Source organism: Pelobates fuscus, chromosome 3, assembly GCF_036172605.1.
Source record: "Pelobates fuscus isolate aPelFus1 chromosome 3, aPelFus1.pri, whole genome shotgun sequence".
Lineage (NCBI taxonomy): Eukaryota > Metazoa > Chordata > Amphibia > Anura > Pelobatidae > Pelobates > Pelobates fuscus.
This window is the reverse complement of record NC_086319.1, coordinates 424,218,877-424,239,452: the sequence shown is the minus strand read 5'-3', so window position 1 is coordinate 424,239,452 and position 20,576 is coordinate 424,218,877. Positions and strand designations below refer to the sequence as shown.

General features: G+C 40.4%; 1 protein-coding gene across 1 annotated transcript in view; it reads right to left on the bottom strand.

Annotated features, from left to right (window-relative positions):
* LOC134601573 (phospholipid scramblase 1-like) overlaps nucleotides 1–20,576 on the bottom strand; it is a 122,648-nt gene that overhangs the window by 81,464 nt on the left and 20,608 nt on the right. Inside the window, exons 2-3 of the mRNA XM_063446096.1 lie at nucleotides 18,576–18,609; nucleotides 8,102–8,265 (exon numbers count right to left, since the gene is read on the bottom strand). Of these exons, the coding sequence (XP_063302166.1) occupies nucleotides 8,102–8,265; nucleotides 18,576–18,588 (177 nt within the window). The 5' untranslated portion in view covers nucleotides 18,589–18,609. The remainder of the gene's footprint in view (nucleotides 1–8,101; nucleotides 8,266–18,575; nucleotides 18,610–20,576) is intronic.

Below are 20,576 nucleotides of genomic sequence, written 5' to 3'. Positions count from 1 at the left end.
ATAAATATAATATACATACACTGTATACCTACAGCGCTTACTGTACCTCCCTCTACTGTAATGTAACCTGCAAAGTGCTGAGTACACCTGTTAGCACTATATAAATATAATATACATACACTGTATACCTACAGCGCTTACTGTACCTCCCTCTACTGTAATGTAACCTGTAAAGTGCTGAGTACACCTGTTAGTGCTATATAAATATAATATACATACACTGTATACCTACAGCGCTTACTGTACCTCCCTCTACTGTAATGTAACCTGTAAAGTGCTGAGTACACCTGTTAGCACTATATAAATATAATATACATACACTGTATACCTACAGCGCTTACTGTACCTCCCTCTACTGTAATGTAACCTGCAAAGTGCTGAGTACACCTGTTAGCACTATATAAATATAATATACATACACTGTATACCTACAGCGCTTACTGTACCTCCCTCTACTGTAATGTAACCTGTAAAGTGCTGAGTACACCAGTTAGCTCTATATAAATATAATATACATACACTTTATACCTACTGCACTTACTGTACCTCCCTCTACTGTAATGTAACCTGTAAAGCGCTGAGTACACCTGTTAGTGCTATATAAATATAATATACATACACTGTATACCTACAGCGCTTACTGTACCTCCCTCTACTGTAATGTAACCTGTAAAGTGCTGAGTACACCTGTTAGCGCTATATAAATATAATATACATACACTGTATACCTACTGCACTTACTATACCTCCCTCTACTGTAATGTAACCTGCAAAGTGCTGAGTACACCTGTTAGTGCTATATAAATACAATATACATACACTGTATACCTACAGCGCTTACTGTACCTCCCTCTACTGTAATGTAACCTGTAACGTGCTGAGTACACCTGTTAGCGCTATATAAATATAATATACATACACTGTATACCTACTGCACTTACTGTACCTCCCTCTACTGTAATGTAACCTGTAAAGTGCTGAGTACACCTGTTAGCGCTATATAAATAACATATACATACACTGTATACCTACAGCGCTTACTGTACCTCCCTCTACTGTAATGTAACCTGCAAAGTGCTGAGTACACCTGTTAGCACTATATAAATATAATATACATACACTGTATACCTACAGCGCTTACTGTACCTCCCTCTACTGTAATGTAACCTGTAAAGTGCTGAGTACACCTGTTAGTGCTATATAAATATAATATACATACACTGTATACCTACAGCGCTTACTGTACCTCCCTCTACTGTAATGTAACCTGTAAAGTGCTGAGTACACCTGTTAGCGCTATATAAATAAAATATACATACACTGTATACCTACAGCGCTTACTGTACCTCCCTCTACTGTAATGTAACCTGTAACGTGCTGAGTACACCTGTTAGCGCTATATAAATATAATATACATACACTGTATACCTACTGCACTTACTGTACCTCCCTCTACTGTAATGTAACCTGTAAAGTGCTGAGTACACCTGTTAGCGCTATATAAATAACATATACATACACTGTATACCTACAGCGCTTACTGTACCTCCCTCTACTGTAATGTAACCTGCAAAGTGCTGAGTACACCTGTTAGCACTATATAAATATAATATACATACACTGTATACCTACAGCGCTTACTGTACCTCCCTCTACTGTAATGTAACCTGTAAAGTGCTGAGTACACCTGTTAGTGCTATATAAATATAATATACATACACTGTATACCTATAGCGCTTACTGTACCTCCCTCTACTGTAATGTAACCTGTAAAGTGCTGAGTACACCTGTTAGCACTATATAAATATAATATACATACACTGTATACCTACAGCGCTTACTGTACCTCCCTCTACTGTAATGTAACCTGCAAAGTGCTGAGTACACCTGTTAGCACTATATAAATATAATATACATACACTGTATACCTACAGCGCTTACTGTACCTCCCTCTACTGTAATGTAACCTGTAAAGTGCTGAGTACACCAGTTAGCTCTATATAAATATAATATACATACACTGTATACCTACTGCACTTACTGTACCTCCCTCTACTGTAATGTAACCTGTAAAGCGCTGAGTACACCTGTTAGTGCTATATAAATATAATATACATACACTGTATACCTACAGCGCTTACTGTACCTCCCTCTACTGTAATGTAACCTGTATAGTGTTGAGCACACCTGTTAGCGCTATATAAATATAATATACATACACTGTATACCTACTGCACTTACTGTACCTCCCTCTACTGTAATGTAACCTGTAACGTGCTGAGTACACCTGTTAGTGCTATATAAATATAATATACATACACTGTATACCTACTGCACTTACTGTACCTCCCTCTACTGTAATGTAACCTGTAAAGTGCTGAGTACACCTGTTAGCACTATATAAATATAATATACATACACTGTATACCTACTGCACTTACTGTACCTCCCTCTACTGTAATGTAACCTGTAAAGTGCTGAGTACACCTGTTAGCACTATATAAATATAATATACATACACTGTATACCTACTGCACTTACTGTACCTCCCTCTGCTGTAATGTAACCTGTAAAGTGCTGAGTACACCTGTTAGCACTATATAAATATAATATACATACACTGTATACCTACTGCACTTACTGTACCTCCCTCTACTGTAATGTAACCTGTAAAGTGCTGAGTACACCTGTTAGCGCTATATAAATAAGATATACATACACTGTATACCTACTGCACTTACTGTACCTCCCTCTGCTGTAATGTAACCTGTAAAGTGCTGAGTACACCTGTTAGCGCTATATAAATAAAATATACATACACTGTATACCTACTGCACCTCCCTCTACTGTAATGTAACCTGTAAAGTGCTGAATACACCTGTTACTGCTATATAAATAAAATATTCATACACTGTATACCTACTGCACTTACTGTACCTCCCTCTATGGTAATGTAACCTGTAAAGTGCTGTGTACACCTGTTACCGCTATATAAATAAAATATACATACACTGTATACCTTCTGCACTTACTGTACCTCCCTCTGCTGTAATGTAACCTGTAAAGTGCTGTGTACACCTGTTACCGCTATATAAATACAATATACATACACTGTATACCTACTGCACTTACTGTACCTCCCTCTGCTGTAATGTAACCTGTAAAGTGCTGAGTACACCTGTTACCGCTATATAAATAAAATATACATACACTGTATACTTACTGTACCTCCCTCTACTGTAATGTAACCTGTAAAGTGCTGAGTACACCTGTTAGCGCTATATAAATAAAATATACATACACTGTATACCTACTGCACTTACTGTACCTCCCTCTACTATAATGTAACCTGTAAAGCACTGAGTACTCCTGTTAGCGCTATATAAATACAATATACATACACTGTATACCTACTGCACTTACTGTACCTCCCTCTACTGTAATGTAACCTGTAAAGTGCTGAGTACACCAGTTAGCTCTATATAAATATAATATACATACACTGTATACCTACTGCACTTACTGTACCTCCCTCTACTGTAATGTAACCTGTAAAGCGCTGAGTACACCTGTTAGTGCTATATAAATATAATATACATACACTGTATACCTACAGCGCTTACTGTACCTCCCTCTACTGTAATGTAACCTGTAAAGTGCTGAGTACACCTGTTAGCGCTATATAAATATAATATACATACACTGTATACCTACTGCACTTACTATACCTCCCTCTACTGTAATGTAACCTGCAAAGTGCTGAGTACACCTGTTAGTGCTATATAAATACAATATACATACACTGTATACCTACAGCGCTTACTGTACCTCCCTCTACTGTAATGTAACCTGTAACGTGCTGAGTACACCTGTTAGCGCTATATAAATATAATATACATACACTGTATACCTACTGCACTTACTGTACCTCCCTCTACTGTAATGTAACCTGTAAAGTGCTGAGTACACCTGTTAGCGCTATATAAATAACATATACATACACTGTATACCTACAGCGCTTACTGTACCTCCCTCTACTGTAATGTAACCTGCAAAGTGCTGAGTACACCTGTTAGCACTATATAAATATAATATACATACACTGTATACCTACAGCGCTTACTGTACCTCCCTCTACTGTAATGTAACCTGTAAAGTGCTGAGTACACCTGTTAGTGCTATATAAATATAATATACATACACTGTATACCTACAGCGCTTACTGTACCTCCCTCTACTGTAATGTAACCTGTAAAGTGCTGAGTACACCTGTTAGCGCTATATAAATAAAATATACATACACTGTATACCTACAGCGCTTACTGTACCTCCCTCTACTGTAATGTAACCTGTAACGTGCTGAGTACACCTGTTAGCGCTATATAAATATAATATACATACACTGTATACCTACTGCACTTACTGTACCTCCCTCTACTGTAATGTAACCTGTAAAGTGCTGAGTACACCTGTTAGCGCTATATAAATAACATATACATACACTGTATACCTACAGCGCTTACTGTACCTCCCTCTACTGTAATGTAACCTGCAAAGTGCTGAGTACACCTGTTAGCACTATATAAATATAATATACATACACTGTATACCTACAGCGCTTACTGTACCTCCCTCTACTGTAATGTAACCTGTAAAGTGCTGAGTACACCTGTTAGTGCTATATAAATATAATATACATACACTGTATACCTATAGCGCTTACTGTACCTCCCTCTACTGTAATGTAACCTGTAAAGTGCTGAGTACACCTGTTAGCACTATATAAATATAATATACATACACTGTATACCTACAGCGCTTACTGTACCTCCCTCTACTGTAATGTAACCTGCAAAGTGCTGAGTACACCTGTTAGCACTATATAAATATAATATACATACACTGTATACCTACAGCGCTTACTGTACCTCCCTCTACTGTAATGTAACCTGTAAAGTGCTGAGTACACCAGTTAGCTCTATATAAATATAATATACATACACTGTATACCTACTGCACTTACTGTACCTCCCTCTACTGTAATGTAACCTGTAAAGCGCTGAGTACACCTGTTAGTGCTATATAAATATAATATACATACACTGTATACCTACAGCGCTTACTGTACCTCCCTCTACTGTAATGTAACCTGTATAGTGTTGAGCACACCTGTTAGCGCTATATAAATATAATATACATACACTGTATACCTACTGCACTTACTGTACCTCCCTCTACTGTAATGTAACCTGTAACGTGCTGAGTACACCTGTTAGTGCTATATAAATATAATATACATACACTGTATACCTACTGCACTTACTGTACCTCCCTCTACTGTAATGTAACCTGTAAAGTGCTGAGTACACCTGTTAGCACTATATAAATATAATATACATACACTGTATACCTACTGCACTTACTGTACCTCCCTCTACTGTAATGTAACCTGTAAAGTGCTGAGTACACCTGTTAGCACTATATAAATATAATATACATACACTGTATACCTACTGCACTTACTGTACCTCCCTCTGCTGTAATGTAACCTGTAAAGTGCTGAGTACACCTGTTAGCACTATATAAATATAATATACATACACTGTATACCTACTGCACTTACTGTACCTCCCTCTACTGTAATGTAACCTATAAAGTGCTGAGTACACCTGTTAGCGCTATATAAATAAGATATACATACACTGTATACCTACTGCACTTACTGTACCTCCCTCTGCTGTAATGTAACCTGTAAAGTGCTGAGTACACCTGTTAGCGCTATATAAATAAAATATACATACACTGTATACCTACTGCACCTCCCTCTACTGTAATGTAACCTGTAAAGTGCTGAATACACCTGTTACTGCTATATAAATAAAATATTCATACACTGTATACCTACTGCACTTACTGTACCTCCCTCTATGGTAATGTAACCTGTAAAGTGCTGTGTACACCTGTTACCGCTATATAAATAAAATATACATACACTGTATACCTTCTGCACTTACTGTACCTCCCTCTGCTGTAATGTAACCTGTAAAGTGCTGTGTACACCTGTTACCGCTATATAAATACAATATACATACACTGTATACCTACTGCACTTACTGTACCTCCCTCTGCTGTAATGTAACCTGTAAAGTGCTGAGTACACCTGTTACCGCTATATAAATAAAATATACATACACTGTATACTTACTGTACCTCCCTCTACTGTAATGTAACCTGTAAAGTGCTGAGTACACCTGTTAGCGCTATATAAATAAAATATACATACACTGTATACCTACTGCACTTACTGTACCTCCCTCTACTATAATGTAACCTGTAAAGCACTGAGTACTCCTGTTAGCGCTATATAAATACAATATACATACACTGTATACCTACTGCACTTACTGTACCTCCCTCTACTGTAATGTAACCTGTAAAGTGCTGAGTACACCTGTTAGCGCTATATAAATACAATATACATACACTGTATACCTACTGCACTTACTGTACCTCCCTCTACTATAATGTAACCTGTAAAGCGCTGAGTACACCTGTTAGCGCTATATAAATACAATATACATACACTGTATACCTACTGCACTTACTGTACCTCCCTCTACTGTATTGTAACCTGTAAAGTGCTGAGTACACCTGTTTGCGCTATATAAATATAATATACACACACTGTATACCTACTGCACTTACTGTACCTCCCTCTATGGTAATGTAACCTGTAAAGTGCTGTGTACACCTGTTACCGCTATATAAATAAAATATACATACACTGTATACCTACTGCACTTACTGTACCTCCCTCTACTGTAATGTAACCTGTAAAGTGCTGAGTACACCTGTTAGCGCTATATAAATACAATATACATACACTGTATACCTGCTGCACTTACTGTACCTCCCTCTATGGTAATGTAACCTGTAAAGTGCTGAGTACACCTGTTAGCACTATATAAATATAATATACATACACTGTATACCTACTGCACTTACTGTACCTCCCTCTACTGTAATGTAACCTGTAAAGTGCTGAGTACACCTGTTAGCGCTATATAAATAAAATATACATACACTGTATACCTACTGCACTTACTGTACCTCCCTCTGCTGTAATGTAACCTGTAAAGTGCTGAGTACACCTGTTAGCGCTATATAAATAAAATATACATACACTGTATACCTACTGCACCTCCCTCTACTGTAATGTAACCTGTAAAGTGCTGAGTACACCTGTTACTGCTATATAAATAAAATATTCATACACTGTATACCTACTGCACTTACTGTACCTCCCTCTATGGTAATGTAACCTGTAAAGTGCTGAGTACACCTGTTACCGCTATATAAATAAAATATACATAAACTGTATACCTTCTGCACTTACTGTACCTCCCTCTGCTGTAATGTAACCTGTAAAGTGCTGTGTACACCTGTTACCGCTATATAAATACAATATACATACACTGTATACCTACTGCACTTACTGTACCTCCCTCTGCTGTAATGTAACCTGTAAAGTGCTGAGTACACCTGTTACCGCTATATAAATAAAATATACATACACTGTATACCTACTGCACTTACTGTACCTCCCTCTACTGTAATGTAACCTGTAAAGTGCTGAGTACACCTGTTAGCGCTATATAAATAAAATATACATACACTGTATACCTACTGCACTTACTGTACCTCCCTCTGCTGTAATGTAACCTGTAAAGTGCTGAGTACACCTGTTACCGCTATATAAATACAATATACATACACTGTATACCTACTGCACTTACTGTACCTCCCTCTACTGTAATGTAACCTGTAAAGTGCTGAGTACACCTGTTAGCGCTATATAAATAAAATATACATACACTGTATACCTACTGCACTTACTGTACCTCCCTCTACTGTAATGTAACCTGTAAAGTGCTGAGTACACCTGTTAGCGCTATATAAATAAAATATACATACACTGTATACCTACAGCGCTTACTGTACCTCCCTCTGCTGTAATGTAACCTGTAAAGTGCTGAGTACACCTGTTAGAGTTGGGTACATTCCACATATAGAGGCTGAATAAATAGTTAGAATGTATTACTTGTAGGAGATATTCCAGTCCCGGTGGAACTCCTTTAAGCTGGGTGCTGTCCAGTTCTGGAGGGGGAGCAGATGGAGGTTGGGTTACAGGGGGAGCATATGGAGCGATGGTATTGTAACTGGGGGGCTCCTGAATGGAACCTTTGGATAAGCAGTTCTCAGAGTCTGTAAAATAGGAAATAAAAAAAACTATGAGGAAAACAGTATTTTATAGTATTTCCTATATACAGTGACTGAGTGTCCATCCCAAGCCGGGGTTATATAGGGGTATATCAGGTATACAGTGACTGAGTGTCCATCCCAAGCCGGGGTTATATAGGGGTATATCAGGTATACAGATACTGAGTGTCCATCCCAAGCCGGGGTTATATAGGGGTATATCATGTATACAGTGACTGAGTGTCCATCCCAAGCTGGGGTTATATAGGTGTATATCAGGTATACAGATACTGAGTGCCCATCCCAAGCCGGGGTTATTATTATTTTTTATTCATATAGCGCCACCACATTCCGTAGTGCTGTACAATGGGTGGACTAACAGACATGTAATTGTAACCAGACAAGTTGGACACACAGGAACAGAGAGGGGGAGAGCCCTGCTCAATTAGCTTACATTCTAGAGGGAGGGAGGTATAGTGACACAAAGGGTAAAAGTAGGGGCACGAAGCAGGTTGTTAGAAACGTATTCGCTGAGGGCTTAGTAGGTAATTTTTGACAGTTGCAGGAGAGGAGTCATGGGGAATGGGTTTAAACACCTGCTAACAGTTTAATTGATATGCATTCTTGAAGAAGTGAGTTTTCAATTATTTTTTGAAGGAGTGGAGACTGGGTGAAATTCTTACGGAGAAGGGAAGGGAGTTCCACAGAAGAGGTGTGTGGCGGAACCAACCTCGCCACTGAGAACTGGAGAAGCCTGGTTGCTAGCCTCCTGTCCAGTGATTATGGTCCCTGGGAGGTATTGCCCTTTAAGGGACTGAATTGGGGCTTATGGACTGCTACCATAATGTACTGACCCTTTAAGAACTACTTGTGGGCATGTGGATAGTATAATACTGTCCCTAGCCCTTTAAATACTTTGGGGACAGATTGGTACTTTTGTATATGGCACTTCGGACACAGTCGAAGCTGTCGAAGCTGTCGAAGCGGTCGAAGCTGTCGAAGTTACCGAAGTCGTCGAAGTGGCCGGTATCGGACAAATGCCCACGTGGCGGCGGCCATTTTAACTTCGAACACTGCCGACCCTTAACATCAACTCTACTTCGACACTTCGACTAAAGTCGAAGTACAGGCACACTTCGAATGGGACTTTTATGCCAGAAATTGACTGACCGCACAGCCCAAATCTATGGAACTGTTTTGGGCAAGAAAATGTGCTTGCGGTCGGTCATAAAAGGACTTCCGTGTAACTTTTGATCCACTGGAGGGATTTGCCTGATTTTTGGAAGTGTTTATGTTTAAAGTATGCTGAGTCTGAATATGTGATTTGTATGTGAATGTGATGTATGGTTTTAAAGTTATGAAAGTTGTGTAAAAGTATATTTTAAACTGTATGCATAATGGGATTATGTGTCACACTAAGGGGAGGGGATGTGTGGGAGGTAACATCTATGTCATTGGTTCTTTTATGCCTCCCCCTTGGTGTGGCCTGTATGTGTGAGATGGAAATAAAAGCCAGGCTGGATGTGCCAGTCCAGAGTTCCTGTTTTACCCTCAAAGTGAAGTGTCGTCTCATTATTGGGGGAAGGATTGATTGCATGCTGTTCCAGTTGACTGCTAGGAGTGTAAGCCTATTCGTATGGTTCCTATTCAACGGTCTACAGCATTCATATGCTAGAGAGGATTCCTATGCTTCTCTGATTCGGTGATTGTGGTGTCTGCCAGAGTGCTTGGAGTCCTCAGGAAACGCTAGGAGCATCCTTTAACGGAGGTACCCAGTCGGGGTGCCAGGCGATCTGTTACAAGGTGTAGCCCTGGAGAAATCTTTGAGGCGAGCGTTAGAGGTGGGAGTACAGACTGAGGATATACGTAGGTCTTTGGCAGAGCGTAGGGGCCTCGACGGGACATTCTTGTGTATTAGGAGGACAGGTAGGTTGGAGCAGCATTATGTAGGGACTTGTAAGCAAGCACCAGAATTTTAAATTGAGCCCTATATCTAACTGGAAGCCAATGCAGGGACTGACAGAGCGTGGAGGCGTGGGAGGTGTGAGCGGACAGGAAAATGAGCCTCGCAGCCGCATTCATTATAGATTGCAGCAGTGCAATCTGGGAACACGTAAGACCCCTGAGAAGGGGATTGCAGTAGTCCAGGTGAGCGAGAACAAGAGAATGGACATCGTATCCAGCAAGTGGAGTGGTACTGTTGCTTTAATGTAAACTGACAGCCATGTATGTATGTGGAGATCAGTTTGAGCTGAGCTGATTTACTGTGGAGGTAAACCTGAGAAAGGAAACCAGTGCCCAGGTGGTCTGCCATGAAAAACGTCAGAGGACAGCCGCCGTCTCTATGTACTCTCGGTACATTAGGCATGTAAAAAACCCTGGGTAGGGTACTAGCATATATATGCCCTCAGGCAGAATGGTTCAGAAACGGCACTTGTCAAGCCATGTCATAAGCTTAAGAAAAAAATGTACTTTGCACGTTACTCAGTTTCTAGTAATCCTTTGGGAAGGAACTGTACCTTGAATGTAATCCGGCATGGTTGATCTCTATTGCCATAGGATTGTGGCACTGTAACTGTAATGCAGATGTTAACTTTATAGGATGTGGTTCTGTTCCTTTAATACAAGTTGCTATGTAGTGTAAACTTATACACATGTGAGGAGAGAACAGGATGTGCTGAGCCATTTCACTGAAGGGACAGTGGAAGGAAAGATTTTTTAAGTTGAGGAGCGGATCGAGTGAGTTCCCGATCTGCAGAGGTGAGTGGAGAGATGGCCACCAAGGATCTTGCGCCACCCGCGAGATCCAAGATGGCCGCCGATCACGTGCAGCAGAAAGCCGACCCCCCACAGTCCCAGAAACACAAATAAAATGACTAACCATAAGGTCGGTGGTGCGATCGCGGCACTGATAGCCGTGCCGCCCGCAGTGAGTGTAGAGAGACGTTTAAGGCAAAGCAGACATTTTTTTTATGGGACTGGAGGCAAGTCAAAATAAAGGCAATACGTAGCACGGAGGGTACAGGGACAGAAGAGCTGTTACGGAGTAAATAAGAAGTAAGAGTAGGTGTATAGAACAATCATTTATAAGTCCACAATTCAGTACAAAATCAGGAGAGACTGTAGCGGAGAGCTAATTTCTCACAGCTTAACTCCACCAATATATCAAGAGGATGCAGGAACAAGTAATAAATCCCAGAGAATATCCAGCACAGTCAGCAATACAATACAATAATATCCCATCACCTTTCCCAATCACTGGTCGACACACAGTATCAGGAGTAGAACTGAAGTATAATGGCAACATTCCTGCTTTTATGAGATTCTCCCATGCAAGGGAGGGATTCACATCATACAGTACACCAATCATATAGACGTTACCTCCCACACATCTCCTCCCCTTAGCTTCACAGTTAATACAATTATAATGCACATACTTTTCCCCACTTTTTAGATGTACCCCAAATATGTGTGATATACCTTTGAATATGGTACCCCTGGTAGCCCTGATCTGGGTGGGAAACATATCCAAAAATCACCCAGATCAGACTAGGGGTTCGGGAGTTATAGGAAGGTAAAGTTTTGACTAACCGCATGGGTAAAGTAGCCGAAAATAGTTCCATGAGATCTGGCCCTGCGGTCGGTCTCAATTCGTGCCCCAAAAGTCCCGAAAGGCTATGTGGCGAAACCAACTTCGCCACTGTGAACTGGAGAAGCCTGGTTGCTAGCCTCCTGCCCTGCGACTACGGCCCCTGGACATATTGCTCTATAAACACTATATTTGGGCATGTAATAATTTATATTGCTGCTACTGGCCCTTTAAAATCAGCGATGGACATATTGGGACTTTTGGGACTAATGTCCCTTTAAGACTTTGTAACATATCACAGTAATACTGTCTTAAATATTATGTAGGTATTTATGTGTTCAGTTAAACTGGGGATATGTAGAAATGTGTGTTTTATGTGTTAAATGTATCAGTATGTAATTTTATGTCTTTTACTGTCTTTTTGCAACCATGTGGTTAATGGAGTCTGACTCTAGTCCTAGATAATTGGATTACTTCTCCAATTATCTCCAGGGCAGAAGGGAGGAAGCTCGGATGCATTGTGGGGGATGTTTTACTTCTGTTTGAGTCAGATTGTGCCATGCTGCAAGCCAGGGCCCAAAAGATACTTTTAGTAACTTTTGAACCCCTGGTCGGATTCATGCCATTTTTTAATATGTTGTTCCCCTGAATGGATTGATTGTGGATATGTATTTTTATGTGAATGTGATGCAGGGTTTTAAAGTTATAAAAGTTGTGTAAAAGTATATTTTACTCTGTATGCATAATGGGATATTGTGTCACACTAAGGGGAGGGGATGTGTGGGAGGTAACATCTATGTCATTGGTTCTTTTATGCCTCCCCCTGGGTGTGGCCTGTATGTGTGAGTTGGAAATAAAAGCCAGACTGGGTGTCCCAGTCTAGAGTTCTTGCTTAACCCTCAAAGCGATGTGTCGTCTCGGTCTTTGGGGGAATGGGATTGTATGCTGACTGCCAAGAGTGTAAGCCGATGTCTGCTTTTCTTGTTCAGCTGTTCCAGTTCGGAGTGTTATTTCGTATCCAGATCGGGAGTGTGATGTTCTGCAGTAGCTGTGCCTGTCTATAGAAAAGGGGATTATCGCCTAAACGGATTTTTCCCCTTTTATGCTGAAACGGTCCGTTACAGGCTATACCATACATAATGTGTCAGGCTCCCGCGGGCGGCTGCGAGGGAAGGCTGCAGTCCGCTCGTGGCACTTACCCTCCAGCCGTCCGCGGTCCCCTTCTCCTTCTCCTCGTGCGCTCAGCGAGCGGCATCCTCCCAGCCTCGGATGCCGCCCGCGTCTCCCTCTATGTCCCCCAGCGGCAGCATGCATGACGCTGCACGCTGGGAGACCGCCCAATTTATTAAACGCCGGGGTCAGCCACCTGACCCGGCGTTAATGGCACAGTGCCTCAATCACAGTGGGAGGTCTAGATATCTCCCACGTGTGATTGTTAATTCTGATTGGAAATTATCCAATTAGAATTAACCTTATGATTTAAATACTTACCTTTCCTGTTCCTCCCTGCCCTGTTGTGGTATTTGCTTGCTAGTATTGCTACTGAACTTGTGTTTCTGGTTACGTACTCTCTGGCTTGTTTATCTGACTTTGTGACTTTCTCCTACCCTTTGACCTCGGCTTGTTTCTCGTTATTCTGTTTTCTGGTTCCCCTTACTCGGCTTGTCTCCTGACTATTCTGTGTGTGCTTAGCCCGGCCACTCTAAGGTCCGGTACTGCACCTTTTCTGTGTGTGTGTTAGCGTGTTTGGTTCCCGGAATCGTGACATAATGGAGTCGGTAACCGGATGAATCCCCTAGTTCGTGGGATTCATCCTACCGAACGACGGGCCGTTCGTGGGTTTCTTTTGCTGTTTTCTGCCGTCCTGGAGGTCTTAGCGGTGTTCGGCTAGTCGAGTGTCCGTTTTGAGTTCCAGACACTCGACAACCAAACACCGCTGTTCGTGGGTTTAAGATGCCCGCCGCCACGTGTTCGGCTGCCGAAATGGCGGCCACCCAAGGAATGTAGCAGCGTGTTCCCAGATATAACTATTTCTGTATCACTCATATCGAATTCCAATGTCTGCCGTATAACTAACTTTCTGTGCTATTCAATTAGTGCACATATGAATTGAACCTATTCACTATCAGTGTATAGCATAGTTATCATTTTCAGATATCCGTTATTGGGACCATTTTACCCCTTTTTATATTCTCTTGTTATTGTTATTTCCACCTTTATTCGTATTCTCTATTTTTATTTATATTTCTATTTTTATTCTTTATTCTATATATTTTTATACATATGTCTAATTATGTACACATATTTTAACATCACATATTTTAATAGATTGTATGTTTTAAAATCTCCAAAATCTGTGTTTGTAATTTTATTGACATATCTATATGTAAATGTATTTTTATTCATGCATCAAGAACTAACAATCCAGTACACAATCCCCATAAACGATCCTTATGCTGTAACTTAATTGCAATCAGCCAGATGTATATTTAACCCCTTCAGGACCGGCCTGTTTTTGCGATGTTTGTACGTTAAGGACCAGAGCAGTTTTAACACTTTTGTGGTGTTTGTGTTTAGCTGTAATTTTCCGCTCTCTCATTTACGGTTCCCATACAAGTTATATATTGTTTTTTTCACGACAAGAAGGGCTTTCTTTACATACCAGTATTTATATTATGTCATATATTGTATTTAAAAAAATAATAAAATATGGTGAAAAATAAAAAAAAAAACATGTTTTTGGACTTTTACTTGAAAAATCTTTTACTTATCTACAAAAGCTAATGAAAAAAACTGCTAAATAGATTCAAAATTTTGTCCCGAGTTTAAAAACACCCAGTGTTTACATGCTTTATTGCTTTTTTTTTGCAAGTTATAGGCCTATAAATACAAGTAGGAAATTGCTGTTTCTATATATATATTTTAAATGTATCAATAGTGACATTGTTACACCATTATCTGTCATAAATCCCCGAAACACACCTAACATGTACATATTTTTTAAAGTAGACAACCCAGGGTATTCAAAATGGGGTATGTCCAGTCTTTTTTAGTAGCCACCTAGTCACAAACACTGGCCAAAGTTAGCATTTATATTTGTTTGTGTGTTAAAAATGCAAAAAACGCTAACTTTGGCCGGTGTTTGTGACTAAGTGGCTACTAAAAAAGGCTGAACATACCCCATTTGTAATACCTTGGGTTGTCTTCTTTTGCAAATGGTATGCCATCATGGGGCTAATTCTCATTCCTTGGCTACCATACGCTCTCAAAGGCAACCTAACCAATCTGACAAATTTCAATAAAAAAAAAAAAAGTAAAATCAAGCCTTATATTTGACCCTGTAACTTTCACAAACACTATAAAACCTCTACATGTGGGGTACTGTTATACTCAGGAGACTTCGCTGAACACAAATATTAGTGTATCAGAACAGTAAAATATATCACAGCAATAATATCCTCAGTGAAAGAGCTGTTTGTGTGTGAAAAATGCAAAAAACTTCACTTTCACTGACAATATCATCGCTGTGATATGTTTTACTGTTTTGAAACACTAATATTTGTGTTCAGCGAAGTCTCCCGAGTAAAACAGTACCCCCATGTACAGGATTTAGGGTGTCATAGAAAGTTACAGGGTTAAACATAGTGCTAGCAAATTAAATTATCTGGACTTTCGGCCTGGGTTGGCAGGCAGGTCCCTCAAATTGCAATCATTAAAATTACTTAATTAGGTAAAAATATTACATAAATATGCACGTAGAATTTTAATATATATACATATTTATATATTTGACGTCTACGTGTATATTTATGAAATTATTTATGTAATTATGTATGTGTTTTTTGTTATTTATTTTTATTAACATATTATTTGTATTTTATAATAATATATATATACCATATATATAGTTATTATATATATTATTGTATATATTCGTGTGTAATTTAAATATAAGTGTATTTTTATAATTATATACGTATATATAAATATAAAAATACACTTAGTGTGACATTATATATATGATATATATACATATTGTAACGGACCGTTTCAGCATAAAAGGGGAAAAATCAGTTTAGGCGATAATCCCCTTTAGATAGACCAGCAGCTACTATAAGCACCAATTCCACGAACTCCCAAACTGCACGGATTCACCAACTCTCGAACAGCAGACACACGAACCCTGGAAGCAGCCGAACAGGAAAAGCAATATGAACAGCTTACACTCCTGGCAGTCGACATACAGTCCCCTTTCCCCCCAAGAAAGAGACACACTCCAGCTTCAGGGTTAAACAGCAACAACACTGATTTATTCACACACAGGCTTATATGAGATTCTCCCATGCAAGGGAGGGGTTTACAGTACACCAATCCAGTTTAAGGTACAACCCACACATCTCCTCCCTCCAACATATCTGTTAACACAATTAACAGGGACATAGTTTTACCCAAGTTTTGGATGTACCCTAAATACTTGGGGTACATCCATAAATCCAATATCTCCAGATAGCCCTAGTCTGGAGGAACAACATATGTTAAAATCAGCCCATTCGGATAAACGGTTCGGGAGTTATGGGACTTTAAAGTATTGACCGACCGCATGGGTAAAGTATCCGAAAACAGTTCCATGCATTTTGGCCCTGCGGTCGGTCACAAACAGGTGAATGAAACATACGAATTACTGGTGTTATAGAGACTAAGGGGAGTTTGTTTGAATCCCCTAGTTCGTACGTTTCTTTCTACCGAACGGCGGGCCGTTCGGTAGTTTCCCCACGAAATCCTGGAAGTCTGGAGGTCTCAGCGGTGTTTGCCTAGTCGAGTGTCCGATTTCAGTTCCAGACACTCGACGGCAAAACACCGCTGTTCGGTAGTTAAAGATGGCCGCCGCCACGTGTTAGTTTCCTGAATGGCGGCCACCCAGAGGACAAAGACCACACTGCACTGATTGCCAATTACCCGTTTGCAACATTGTTGCAAACGGTAATTGGAGGCACACTTAGTCCTGGGTGGTCTGGTTGTTCGGTAGTTTCCTCAATACAAGGAATGGAGTGATTCTACCGAACAATCAGATGAAGGCTGCATATATATATAACCCAGGTTAACTGCATACATAAATACATATACAATATACAGGCAGTACAATAGAATATGCTTCACAGTCTTAAAGGGACAGTAGTCCCAAAATGTCCATCGCTGATTTTAAAGGGCCAGCAGCAGCAATATAAATTATTACATGCCCAAATATAGTCTTTAAAGTGCAATATGTCCAGGGGCCATAGTCAGCGGGCAGGAGGCTAGCAACCAGGCTTCTCCAGTTCACAGTGGCGAAGTTGGTTTCGCCACACATATATTATATATAGGTATATATAGATATAATACATGTATATATAGCATATATATATATACACATATTATTATTTTTTTACACAGATTTTTTTTTTTACACTTTATTTTTGATTTTTCACTTGCAGGGAGACTGCCTGTCAGCACAGACAGTCCCCCTGCAGGCAGATACACAGACCCCTATTGCGGTCATGTGATCGAGTGATCACATGGCCGTGGGGTCCTGATCTGCCGAGGGGGGACTGCCCGGGCAGACAGGCAGTCCCCCTGGACCGGGAGGAGAGCTGATCGCCGCCGTGGGACCGACGGCGATCAGGTAAGTAGCCCAAAACCGTTATGACGGTTCAGGACCGTCAGCGGTCCAAACGCACGTTTTACCGCTGACGGTCCTGAACCGTCAGCGGTCCTTAAGGGGTTAAACCATTGTAGAACACTGAATCTTTATTCCGTCTCTGATGAAGTGGGGCTGACACCCACGAAACGCGTTAGACAGCCCCAGACTAAGCAGGATACGGACGCAGACTGTGAAACCGGCAGTAAAGGATTTCTCCATCCACCGAGAGTGAAACATCCGAAGATCTGGGGACCGATCGGCCAGCAGCGTGCATCACGCCAACCTCACAGCCGACAGTTAGAGATCTCTGTTTCAGCAACACTGTATCCACATCCATCCTAGCCGGTCCCTGCAGCTAACTTGGATTAAGAACTGCATAACTGCTGGTAATATTCTTGCAATCCGTTCCTGGCTTATATTTTTGAAATTTTTTATATTTTTAGTTTTTTATTCGATATAAATATTACGCTTAATAAACTTTGTATTAATTTCATCTATTATTCTCAATCTATTCCATTATTTTAATTATTTTAAAGTGATATTGGAACTTAGTGCATCATAGAATACAGTTCCATATACTGTATTTCTATTACATGAAGCTCGTATCTTTGTTACAAAGTACAACATCTGGTATATACCTCACTTTTCTCTGTCTCTAACAGATTTAAAGACGTATACACCATATATAATTGTGATAACATCTATTACAATATATTATAGGAAACAGTTCCCTATACTGTCTTTCTATATCATTTACATGGTCTAAATCTTTCTGCACAAAGTATAGTATTTGGTGTGTATTAAATTGACTCTGCCTCTAGCAGATTTAAAGACGTACACGCTGTCATAATGCCGTGCTCACTTTTTTTCACTCCGTATTCTCTGTTTGTTTCTTGGTAAACTCTTACAATGTCATAATATTATAAAGGTTTGTCCTCTCGATTGAGTATGTGTCTACTAGGAACATATCTACTAACTCTCCCTACACACTCTATACAGCGACACCTGCACCACTTCCCGCATGCCGGTATAAAGCCCAGACACCATTACCTGAGGATGCCATCGTTAGGGCGTGACGCACACTCTGTAAAAAAAGAAATACAGACTTTAATACAGGAAACAGAAGACAGTGAGGGCAACAACTGACTTACTTACAAAATGTTGACATCATTGTAGCAAGAAACGTCACAAAATTAAAGGGACACTCAAAGCACCATAACCACTTTGGTATGATGCCGTATTTATGGTGCCAGGAGTCTCCAGTTGCACTCTGAAGGTAAACTCTTGTTTTTTTTTTGTGTTGCAGACCTATGCTACAATTGTTTTAATAATTTTAATCACATCAGTCAATCCATAATCACAAAGCAAAAACAGATTTTTATTTATAGCATTTTGCTATAACACTCGGCATTAAGCTCACATGCATCCCATTTCTCTGAATCATCTTTGAGATGTCCCTACACTATGACAAATTCAATAAATGAACATGTATGTACCTAGTGGGCACTGGATGAAATAAGGATGTCTGAGGACAGACACCAAAGCTGGAGGAAACAAGCCACAGCGTTTGTCTAAAACATATAAATACTGCAAAGCACATCCAGCTTTAATTATAAATCTATAAATATAACAAACCTTTCAATAAATTAACGCATAAATAACACAGTGTCCTACAGTATAATTAAACTTTAATCAACATGTCCTTGCCAATCTAACAGACCAGCTGAATAAGATCACACCCCCAAAGGCTCTCACCTCCCCCCTCATTGTACCAAAATTATTTTTTAACCTTTAATACTCACCAACAGCCGGTTTTTAGCTCATTGGGGCACGTCCAACTTAATAACCTTACAGTTTACCATAAGATACAGGAGAGGTTGCGACTCAACCATTATCCACACTATGACTCTACCTGTAAAACCGTCTCCCAACCGGATTAACAAGGACAAGACCCCCGCCACTATCCCTCTGTTTTAGACCAAAAATATGTATAGCAAGATTGAAAAGGTTGAGTCTGACGGGAACCCCATGCAGGCGAAAATAATTTGCCACCTCCTTTTCAAACACCTGGTGAAGAACCAAGATGCCCAGAACCCCCAGGGCCAATTTCAAAACTCGCCGATTCAACTTCTTCAGGAAGCGCTCCAGAGCACTCTGGTTGTGGTACTGCCACCAAAAATTTCAAGCAATGGTCCCACCCAATGATCCTCTGAACATTCTGGTCAGGCATACGCAGGCCTCCGTTGCAGCACAAATACAAAAGGAGTGCCCCCCCAAACTCAGTGCCATCCAAACCCAATGCAGCAAGCTTCAAATGAAAAAACTGAGCAAACAAAGTAGGAGAGAAAACTCCCATCCTCGTGGAAAAGGAGAGGGCCAGGCAACGCAGGGCAAACCACACAATAGTTGCAAAAAGACAAAACAACATGGCAAATGGACCAACCCAGGGACCTCCCCCAAACGCACCCACTTACTCTTCCCAAAAACATCCGTCTTCGAGCGACAAATCTTAAAAGAAATATTGTCTTATGCACATCACACATCTGAAAATAAAATCCCCCCCGAGGGCTGACCTATTCAGGCAAACTAGCATCCCAATCTGCATGACGTTCGAGAAAAAGTTGAGATGAAACAGATGGGCCTCAAAACCCGAATAACACACCTGAGTGAGCTGTTGTGGACCACGTGAAACCTGACTGGTTACCTCCGCTAATAACCTTCCTATAGCCGATCAGGAACCATTTAAAATACAAAGAGACTCATCTTCCCCCAGTAACTGGACGACACACAGTCATGGAGGTACAACAACCACTTTTTTGGCCACACACGGTGTAACGGATAGACGGGCACCCTGACTGGGTACCTCTGTTGATGGATGCTCCTAGCGCTTCCTGAGGACTCCAAGCACTGCAGCAGACACCACAACCACCGAACCGGAGCAGCATACGAATGCTCTCAAGCATATGAATGCTCTAAACCGCTGAACAGGAAAAGCATACAATCAGCTTACACTCCTGGCAATCAGCATACAATCCAATTCCCCCAATAACG